Source organism: Hyalella azteca, unplaced genomic scaffold (assembly GCF_000764305.2).
Source record: "Hyalella azteca isolate HAZT.00-mixed unplaced genomic scaffold, Hazt_2.0.2 contig12328, whole genome shotgun sequence".
Lineage (NCBI taxonomy): Eukaryota > Metazoa > Arthropoda > Malacostraca > Amphipoda > Hyalellidae > Hyalella > Hyalella azteca.
In genome coordinates, this window is record NW_025942288.1 from 818,484 (window position 1) to 829,455 (window position 10,972).

The following is a 10,972-nucleotide window of genomic DNA, read 5'->3' on the forward strand; positions in this document are numbered from 1 at the left end:
CTTAATAAATTCATTCGGGGGACCTTTATCAGCACAGTCATCATACAATGGATCAAAGAAGTATTCGCTCTATGCATGTATTCATAGAATAATTTTACTCACGTATATACAGTCCAACACATGCAACTCACAAACGTATATTCGGTTGAAATGGTACCTAGTGTTAGTGATAGTTTTCATTAATTGGTTGCATGAAATGTAATTTTAGGAAGTTGTGCGGCCTCAATTTCTGCTCAATTACAATTAATATCAGGAAAATATTCGGGTCAGCAGAATGACCGAAGGGTTTAAGGTAAGGCAGCCATGATTAGACACGTGAGTTGTGGGTTCAAAGCATCAGCAGGCTGTAAAAATTCCCTTACGAAAGGCAGCGCTCGGCCAATCAACGCTTCCACCATTATTACTATTCTAAAATTCTACTTAAATGTAACGTTTCCAATGCAAAAATTGAACCGCTGTAGACATTGGCCAGGGTATCCAGGGATGGCCGAGTCCCTTAGATGAGCAAGCATCTCCCCGAGAATAACAAAGAAATCCTACACCGCAGAAGACGCTTCACAAAAAAGATGAAGTCTTAACTGGTCTTCGCTGCAGCAGAGCTTCAGTTGTTGCAGCAATATTCCAAGATCTCAAACACTAAACACCAGCAACAGTTTCTCCGCAATTCTAAGATATTCTTCTTTTTCGAAAGATGGAAAGTTGGACATGCACCACTTGTAACGAACCAGCAAACAAGCTACAGGGGACCAGGTACTGAAATTCTCATTGAAACAAAGTTTAAACTCGGCAAAACTTTTCAGAGTTCTGCGCAATACATGCGGATGAAAAACAAAGAAGATAAGAAATTTTTACTAAGCTTTTCAATATAAGTATTCCGATCTGAATATTTACTTTATTTATGTAACTAGCATCATAACTAAACGAGAAGGCTCACAGTAATTGTACTAGTACTGATGAAAGTGGAACCCACGATAACGCATCCTATATAATAGGGTTTGTATCCTCAACTTAATAAACTAGAAGACTAGGCCTTACAAATAAAATCCTGATCAGTTTCGATGAAAGTAACAACGCTGAATTTTCAAAAACTTGGAAAATTTAACCAGAAAAGAACGGAACCTCAAGCCTAATGGAGTTTAACTGAGCATTTAGCTCTTGATTAATTAGATTATATAAAGCATTCATATTTAACTGTGAATATAGAGCGCCCAGACCTGGTTGATTTAGGAAATCAGCTTTTACAAATCGAAATCGAAGAATTGAGTGATGCAGAATGTTCAGTGATGGAACAGACAGGTGATTAGGAAAGTTTACAGCTAGCCGAGAAAGAGATCTAGGATATGAGGATTCAAAGAGATAAGTGATCTAGAGTTATTCAACCCGGAACGTTTAGATATTGATGATCTAGATGATCAAGATCATATTGATCTTCAAGAGTTATGTATTCTAGAACGTTTCGATCCTGAGGAGCCAGGTGATCTAGAGCGTTTTGATATTGAAGTGCCAGGTGATCTAGAACGTTTTGATCTTGTGGATCCAGGTGATCTAGAGCGTCTTGATCTTGAGGAGCCAGGTGATCTAAGAGCGTTTTGATATTGAGGAGCCAGGCGATCTAGAGCGTTTTGATCTTGTGGATCCAGGTGATCTAGAGCGTTTTGATCTTGAGGAGCCAGGTGATCTAGAGCGTCTTGATCTTGAGAAGCCAGGCGATCTAGAGCGTTTTGATATTGTGGATCCAGGCGATCTAGAGCGTCTTGATCTTGAGGAGCCAGGCGATCTAGAGCGTTTTGATCTTGAGGATCCAGGCGATCCAGAGCGTTTTGATCTCGTGGATCCAGATGATCTAGAGCGTCTTGATCTTGAGGAGCCAGGCGATCTAGAGCGTCTTGATCTTGAGGATCCAGGCGATCTAGAGCGTTTTGATCTTGAGGAGCCAGGCGACCCAGAGCGTTTTGATCTTGTGGATCCTGGCGATCTAGAGCGTTTCGAACTTGTAGAGCCAGGCGATCTAGAACGCTTCGCTGTATAATTTCTAGAAGATCGAGAGGATCTCGCTGGTCTTCCATTAACAGTTGCCCGCGACGGTTGAGGTCGGGGAGATGATGATCTGGGACGGCGGTCTGAGCCAGGCCCAGACGCGCCACTGCGGTCATGGAGGCCTCGTCTGACGAATGAACAATAGTGAGTCACACTTTAATTCAACATTTATACCAACTGAATGCGGAATAAAAGCATCAAGTTACTTATAATTCAAACAACATTTATTACAACATAAAAGGGAAATAAAAGAATTGAGTTACTCATGCTTCAAGCCATCATTTATAATGAAATTAATGTAAAATAAAATAATAGACGCAATAATACTTCACAACAACATTTAAAAAAAATTTAATTTACAGAGCTCGAAATAAATACAGAAAACCAAATAAGTTCAAAGAAACGGGAGAGAAGCAGCATTTTGATAGCAGGCAACGAAGAAGAAACTAAATATGAAGAAATAACTTGGGGACGTCTTTAACCGCCTGACATTGAGGACTATGACTTGCACTGATGGTTGCCGCCACGTACGACAAGCGTTGTACGTGAAATATTAAATAATAAGCGTTGTACGTAAATATTTTAAAGCGTGAAATATTCAAGAAATCTTGCATAAAAAGGTGACTGTGAATCCAACTAAACACCTGGAGAAAGAATGGGAAAACAGACGGAAGGTTCCAAAAAAAATAACATGATATTCCAAAAATACTCACCGCGGATCAGAGAAATAAGCGCCGTCTGGATTGGGGTAGGGGTGGATGAAGTTACATTCTCCGCCTTTGTGGCACATGTTCCGGAAGAATAGACCTGCCGCGAATCAAGGAACGTCAAGAAAAGAGTTTAAAAAGTTGTTTAAGAGGTTCCTTACTTGGCAAAATTTATTCATTATCTGCGATTAATTAAACAACTTTACTTTCTTTCTAGAGGCAAGGCGTACTTTATACTAAAAATTAGGCGCAATATAAACAATTTTCATCGATAAGCAGAAGTCTTTCCAAAACAATGCAAATGATTGTAGGTGCACATTCGTAACACGTTTGAAATTAATATTACAGATATTCCTCACGAATATAGAAAATTTGTTAAAGATGTAAGGAGACATGAAGTTCATTACTACAAATGTTTTCATAGATAATTTAGAAATATCGTTAAACGGGAAACGTTAATAAAATTTATACTATAACGATAATATAATTCAAATAACATTTCATGGAAGTATAACTGAAGCAAATGAACATCTTAGCGACAAAGCTCGTCCATCTCACCACACGTGGCGTTGCGGAGGCTCTCAAGAGGCACAAAAATAACGGACACAATCTTGCCTCCGTAGTAACGGCCGTGCAGTCCAGCGGCCGCGGCACACGCATCGCTCGTTCGCTCATACCAGAGAGTAAGCAAGACATTTATTTATTCAACCCCAGTAACTAGAATATTTAATCATTCATTTCAAACTTTCCTTTAGAGACTTGTTCAATTTGTTACCAAATTGAATATACCAGAACAAGCATTTTTCTATTCCGAAAATGTTGTCAACATTGAAATACGAAAAGATGGTAAAATTGAAACTGTCTCTTCATTTGCTCTAAAAGACTAATATAGTCCCTCCCACTAAGTAATATTTTTCAGTTATAGAAAAATTGATTGAAAGCCACACACTTATGAATGATATTCCTTATGGAAATGCATCTCAGTGCTTCGAAATTATTTGAATTTTTACTTTTAGAGGTGGACACTGGATTGAACTGCATTCAGAGCAACCTAATTTTGAGAGAACAACTATGTTGCAAGAGGAAGCAGCAAAAAAATTTTGGGTGGCTGGCTAAACCATGGAATACTTACTAATACTAATACAGCCATGGAAACAATAAATATCGTTTCAACATAATAAAATTTTTGTTATAAACAATTTACAATGCAGATTGCAGACACGGGTGTACAATCCATTTCGAATGCACAAACCATTTGAACAAGAAGCTCTTTGGCAATTAAATGAAATCAGGCCTAAATCTATGCGATGAAAATTAGAAATACAATTCAATTCAAATGAATAAAATTATTTCAATAGAACAATAAAGACTTCACTACGGGAGGTTCTTGCACCTGATATAAAGGTTGCCTCGGAGGTGAGCGGCGCTGTTGGCACACACGCGCACTTCACAGATGCGGCCAAACTTTCTTGCCTCATCCGTCACGTCCAAGAAGAACTCCCTGATGGTACGTAAATGAAATTTTAATACAGTGTGAATGTTTTACAGTTGATAAAGATATAATCAATGAGGAAAGTTTGGTCAGCATGTCTAGACAAGGGCCGTTTCTAAATGCAAAAACATTGCCTCTACTCTCTCCTCGATTGCCACAAGAGATTGAATATAAATACGTCGCTGATCGGTATGACTTTAAAAGAAAATAGAAGATAGTTTAGATTGTCTAAGACACGTAAATTACAACTTAAATTCAATTCAAAACAAAAAGCAATACGTGGTGCTACGTTAAAACAATTCTAAATTAACGAAATTGTAATCTGCAGGAAATTGAATAAAGTTGTTATTATACGCCGTAGATTTAATAATAGCTACTCAAAGAAATTAATTGATAAAGGATTAAGGCTCTGAAGTGCAATATGGTAGCGTTCTATCAGACGCGAGGAAAAGCAGGAGACCAAGGACCGAACAATCAAAAATCTATTGTGACTCCGTCAGCCAATCACTATTAGCTTTTAAAGCTGAACCCACCAATGACAGACGAGTTAGTGGCTGCCCCATGCAGAGTTTTAAAAGCACGAGTATTAACCTGAAGTGAAGCCGGCGGTCGGCTTCATCGTACTCCAGCATGGCGTCAGAGTCGCTGCGAGAGTCTGGCAGCTGACCGGGGGCGACGTACATGCCTGGCAGCAGCAGAGTGCACGACACGGCGGGGTACACGTGACATCTGAACAACATGTGCGGGGATCAAGAGTAGCAAGAGAGAGGAATGCAAAAAGACATAAAAATGATCTTCAATGAATTCGATTTGATTGAAGATATGAAATCAAAACGTTCGATGAAAACGATTTCATCAAAGATATGGTGAGCTTGCTTGACGTTTTCTTTGCTTTCATATTGTCACGTAATATCATAGGCTGAGCACATCAAGCTGGTCGCCAGTACCTGGAGCATCGATCACCGAAGCGACAGGCTCCCGTCTTGCTGAAGAACGGACAGACCTCCTGCTGGGGAGGCACGATGGCAGGTCGTGGCGGCTCTGGGTTCTGCGACCTTTCCGCACTCTGCTCCAGGATATTAAAGTTTTTTATTTTGTGAAGAAATGAAAACAAAACATTACAAATAATATCCTTACACACGGGAAAGGATGATAAATAGAGATAGATAATTTATTAGTTAAAGCCAGTATACTTTAGTACAACAGTACGTGTGGTATATATAGGTAGTAAGTCCACCTCAAATCAAGCATTTTCCAGTAATTTGAAACCTTTTAGGATCTAAGTATGGAAAAAAACATGACATACAAGTCCATACTAGGTATTCTAATGCAGAACAAATTCTCAAACAGTTTCACCAACGTTAGCAGAAAATGAAAAAAATTAATGCACTTGATATTTTTCAATGCCAGGCTGAGCAAGCATATTTAATGTGTGGAGCGCGTCTGGCTAATGGGAAACAGACGGTATAAACGGAACGCGAAAAAAAGTTGAAGATGCGCTAATGAAGATAGGTGGGCAAAAACTTATATCGCGTCCACAGGGTTGTCATTAAAATAAATGAGCAGATACGAGGGTATGGTAAGGTATGAGAAAAGCTGGTACGGAGGCTGGAATAGATCTCTGTTATCTGGACGTAGGGAGAGCCGTATTGGAAACGAGTAAAGGATACCAGAGTCGAGCAGTTCTAACGATCGGAGGAACTAGGCGGCATTAATCCAGTTCTTCACGGCGGACTTGGTAGGTACAGTAGTATGTCATATGAAAATCGCACTGTGATGGGTCGCCACTTCGCACGCCCCGGCAGTCATGATTATTTCGGAGAGTAGGTATAGCTATGATATGGCCAAGAAGCGACTGAAAGGTAGCCTTTATGGTTCTTTGACAAAGGGCAGCAGAAACAAGCGTTACGTAGGGATGGTGGATTTAGAGAGCGTTATTATGGAACTGCAAACATTCAATGTGTTCATATAACGACTTTTAATACAAAAATTAAGAGTACCGTACTTCTCGTTTCAAGGCCAGGAATGCAGCACAGTGCAGTGAATGGTACACAAATAATATACGATTAAAAATTACTTTTTAAAGACAACACTTCCAAAGAATCCAGTGTCTCCAATCTTAAAGATGTATCATGAATTTCTCATTTAATTTTCGAATATTGAAAAAATTCATTTTTCAATTTTTTTAATATATAAATTTTTTTCAAAATTATTAATTCTATTAATTGATTCATGCATTGCCTCTGACTTCATCCAAGTGTGCAAAATTTCAGATCAATTAGACAGGTAAAAGTGTGTCAAATATCAGTTATAAGATTTGTAGCTGACAAAATTATTTGTTCCATTTTTTTAATATTGAAATTTTTTTTTTTACTTTTTCAAAATCATTTATTTTGACATTTGATTCATGCATTGTCTCCAACTTTAAACAAGTATGCAAAATTTCAGATCGATAGGATAAGTAGAAGTGTGTTAAATTTCGATTAGAAGATTTGTAGCAGACAGACAGACAGACAAACAGACAAACAAGAAGTGAAGTTAAAGAGAAGTGTTGTAAAATATAACTCAGTACTCACTGCAGTGAATGACAGAGAGCGCATTTTATTGTCGACAAAAACTTGAGGTCACGGACGGACGGACAGGCAGACAGACGGACATGGCAAGCACAATAGTGCATTTTTTCCATAAATGAGAAAATGCGCTAAAAATGAAAGAAAGTTTACTGCAGCCACAAAAGCGAGAAAACGCTGTATTATTTTATGTTTGCTGCTAAGAAATGCAACACGGTTCCATTTTTGGCTAAACATCTTCACTGTTTCAGTAATGATGGCGCAACTGTCTTTTTAGCGCATTTTCTCATTTATGGAAAAAATGCACTTTTGTGCTCGCCATGTCCGTCTGTCTGTCTGTCCGTGACCTCAAGTTTTCGTCGACGAGAAAATGCGCGCTCTGTCACTCACTGCAGCGAGTACTGAGTTATATTTTTTATATTTTATACCTAACCGTTGTTTATGTAGGACTAATTGTTTTCATATATTATCAAATAAGATGGTACTACGTGTGGTTTAAAAGAAATATGTACGTAATTTGCTTAAATATTCTTTTGCATGAAATAGGCAGGTGGAGCGTAAGAATCCCTATTTTATGAGAGTGGGGAATGAGTGAAAAGCTGTGCAAAGGCTTAAGCTGGCTGAGTTGATAACATTTACACTATATCAAGAGATTGCCATAGATCAGTCACAGTGAGCACGCCACTCAAAAAGAATTATACCTACGATGCGAACAAGATATAACACAATTTTTAGAAGTTAAAAGTAGAATTAAAAGAAAAACGCTCAAAAATATGAGACATATATACATATTTAACTTAAAAAAATACCAGTGCAGCAAATTTATGAACAAATTAATTTTGATTTTAACCTTACAAAATTAATTGTCATTACATAGCATACCTGGCCAAGAGCATCCCTTGTTTGCTGCAGCAGCTGAGATTTCTGCAACACCGCACAACTGTGAACAGCTCACTAAGGAAGCTCACACAATAATAAATATTAAGTGTTAAAAATACTTAACTTATTGGAAACAGCTGCATACAAACCAGAGTAAGATTACAAAAAGTACAATGATTTATTGTAACAACTTTTCTTTAGCATGGTGATCAATTAAGTTATGTTTGATCAAAAGAAAATAAGATTATAATCGTAATGAAAGTTGATGTCATGGTAACAGCCATTGAAGAAGTTCTAATGAATAACACTAAATGATCTTAAAATGAAATAAAAATGTTCAAACAAGATATGCAAATGAATAAAAATGTATGGAATTCATTCAATATAAGAAACTCACATTACCAATTAAAATTAATTTTCAAATGATAATGCTAGAGGTAATAGAAGTGGTCCACAAAATTTAGCTAAAATTCTGAATTGAATCTTAATGACTAATGTAGACAAAAAACAACAAACACTCCAGTATACAATTAATGTATTGAATTACTACATTTTTCCCGATTACCACACCACATTCAAGGAAACTTGAAGAGTGAAGACTACAATGTTGCACTTCTGGGAAACAATTTGATTTCAGAAAATAAATTTCACTAGTTTTTTTTACGGATTGAAGTCGAGTAACAAAGGATATTGGACGCCAGACGAGGAGTGGACTGTGAACTGAAGACAACCACAAGGTGAGTCAGACTGTTCAGCCAGATCACATTACTGTGAACTGATAGAAATGCTATCAGAATATCAAGTGGAGTAGATGGTCTGGAACACACCTCAGAGGTTTCTGCACTTGCTAAGAGACCATTTGAAGCAGATTTAGGTATCTTTGCCTGAAACAAAAGTGAATGAAAATAATATATGGTTAAAAATACATGCAGACAAATGTAATTCATTCAGATTCTATATATGTATGTAATGTTTTAAAAAATTAGTTGGAACAAATTAATCATAGCTGTATTTTTCTGAAACAAAAAATTGACTTCAAATTCTTTTTCCAAAAAACATCTATCCCTGCAAAACCATTCAACCAAAATCTGTCAATCATGCAGCTAAATCTAACATTACTTGATCTTTTCGGATTTGCTGGATCTTTCCCTCTTTCATGGCTTTTTCATAAAGAAAAAGGGAATGAAGAGCAAGGTCCCGGGCCTGGAACTCAGCTTTACGCAACTTATGGGCCAATTCATCTTTTTCTTGCTTAACATCAGCAGCTGCTTGTTCAGCTGCAACTCTTGCCTGATATCTAGGACTCTTCTGAAGCAAATTTTGAGCTGAGGAAAGGAGAGCAAATTCACTTGTGAACATCCAACATTAGCTTTGTACCCTCAAGTTGTAACAATGATCAAGCACACAAACAACATACATAAATGCAACATTTTGTATTGTGGTAAACAGGATGATGGCATTAAAGTATAAATATTGCATAGCTTAGCATGGACCTGCGCTATGTAGGACACTCAACATAACTCTGGATAAGAGTTTTCCATGAGTAGGATTTAGGCCAAGAGTTGTTTACCCCACCTGTCACAAATCTTCAAGGCATTAAAGACCTGTGACTATATAGATAGAACATAGAGCATTGCAGGTATAGATAAAATGGAGAACTTATATTTAATCATAAATACACTGTGATTAAAAAATTATATGAAATTTCAATCAAAGATAAAATAATTTCATGGAAGATAAGTAGTCTAGTTTGGTAATGTTTTGGAATTAGACATAAAAATATTATCAGAAAATATTCTTGTGCTTATTCATATGGGCTTTTAATCAAAGAAATATGTGCAAAAATCAAATAGATTTTACCAGCATCTCTTGCTTTTGCCGCAGTTTGACGGCGCCTGCGCCTCTGCTCATGCTTCACAAGCCGTCTCCAGCATACATGACTGCACAGAATAATCATTAACATATGTAAATATAGATTGGATATACGGTATACAACTAACAACTTGAAGGTTTTTCAATATTTATCTTTTATAAACAATATTTATGCTGATGTCATTCTACAATCTAAAAATTTTAGATGTTGCATCACTATCATTTTCTTTAATTTTACAATATTACAATAAAAATTTTCTTGGAAATCTCATATTAAAATAATGTTTAAATCTTACATTAAGATAAAATTTGCTAAATTGAGAAGTACAATAAATGAATTATTAATTAGAAATAGTGAATACTCATAGCTTAGGTCTTCAGAGTAACTTTAAGGGGGGGTATACTCTAAAATTTTTGTATTTGGCATTTTTGGTTTTTAGTCTCATCTTAAAGCTGACATTCTGCCCTATCCAATGGTACCACTGCCATCTCTGTACGTTGATTTATACTTTCATGACATTTCATGAAAGGGGAGTGGGTGGGAGAGTTCTCTAAGTAATTAGATAGGAACTAAGTAGCTGCTGAGATCTTTAAATATAGTGTCTACCTACTTGAGTTGTGCTACACATACGTGTTTAGTCTCATCTGAAAGCTGACATTCTGACCTATCCAACGGTACCATTACCATCTCTGTACATTGATTTTTACATATACGACACTTCATGAAAAGGGGACGGGGTGGGAGTTCTTTCTGTAATTACATAGGAGCTAATTCACTGCCCCAGCACTACAAATAGTGTGTGTTTTTGTGAGGTGAGGCTCAGTGTCACAGTGTGCCTCCGGGCTTTGTACGCATAGGTGTACATGTAGTTGCTCCCACCATCCTTGAGTGGAATAAAGCTCCAGAAACGTTTAGTTTGGTATCTATGCTACATTGAGCGCATATTGTGGTGCGCGCGGGATTTTGTCGAGCTCTCAACATTCACACTTATTGTCACGGAAAACCTATCCCCTCCTAGAGTTTTGAGGCTACAACAAGGAGTCATATACCATTTGATTTGTAAAGACCATTTTCCACATCATAAAACATTCTTGCAAGTTGCAATACTTATACTGTGACTGATTCAGACTGAATTCAAGTTACAATACTTGTAATGACTGAATTGCTAAACTAGAAAGTAGAAACTAGATTATAGACATTTAGCCACTCAATCAATTATTTCTTCCAATTCCATATCCATTGTTGGAATTGCTTGGCAGTTGGCAGCAGCCACTAGCCAGCAGGGTTGGAGAGGGGAGAGCATTTAAAGTTGTCAGCTTGCATGATATCATGAAATGAGAAACCATACTCTGATACTCAAATCTGATAACTTCAAGCTCCAAAAAAGTACCTAATTCAACTTTCAACATAAATC

At 37.1% G+C, this 10,972-nt stretch overlaps 1 protein-coding gene across 1 annotated transcript; it reads right to left on the minus strand.

The window, feature by feature from the left end:
• Positions 1–834: 834 nt before the first annotated feature.
• LOC108669500 (splicing factor U2af small subunit A) lies at positions 835–9,711 on the minus strand. Its single transcript, XM_018156848.2, has 10 exons — positions 9,546–9,711; positions 8,805–9,010; positions 8,513–8,569; positions 7,689–7,730; positions 5,184–5,302; positions 4,828–4,965; positions 4,138–4,245; positions 3,303–3,421; positions 2,751–2,844; positions 835–2,164 (listed from the first exon to the last, which is right to left on the minus strand). The coding sequence occupies exons 1-10, from the start codon at positions 9,646–9,648 to the stop codon at positions 1,579–1,581; spliced, it is 1,572 nt and encodes a 523-aa protein (XP_018012337.1). The 5' UTR covers positions 9,649–9,711; the 3' UTR covers positions 835–1,578.
• Positions 9,712–10,972: the final 1,261 nt, after the last annotated feature.

Coding starts and splice junctions, on each gene's coding strand:
- LOC108669500 (XM_018156848.2), bottom strand. CDS start 9,648: ATGTTAATGATTATTCTGTGCAGTCATGTATGCTGGAGACGGCTTGTG. Junction 5,303..7,688: donor CAAGGGATGCTCTTGGCCAG/GTATGCTATGTA, acceptor ATCCTGGAGCAG/AGTGCGGAAAGGTCGCAGAA. Junction 2,165..2,750: donor GCTTATTTCTCTGATCCGCG/GTGAGTATTTTT, acceptor TTCATTCGTCAG/ACGAGGCCTCCATGACCGCA.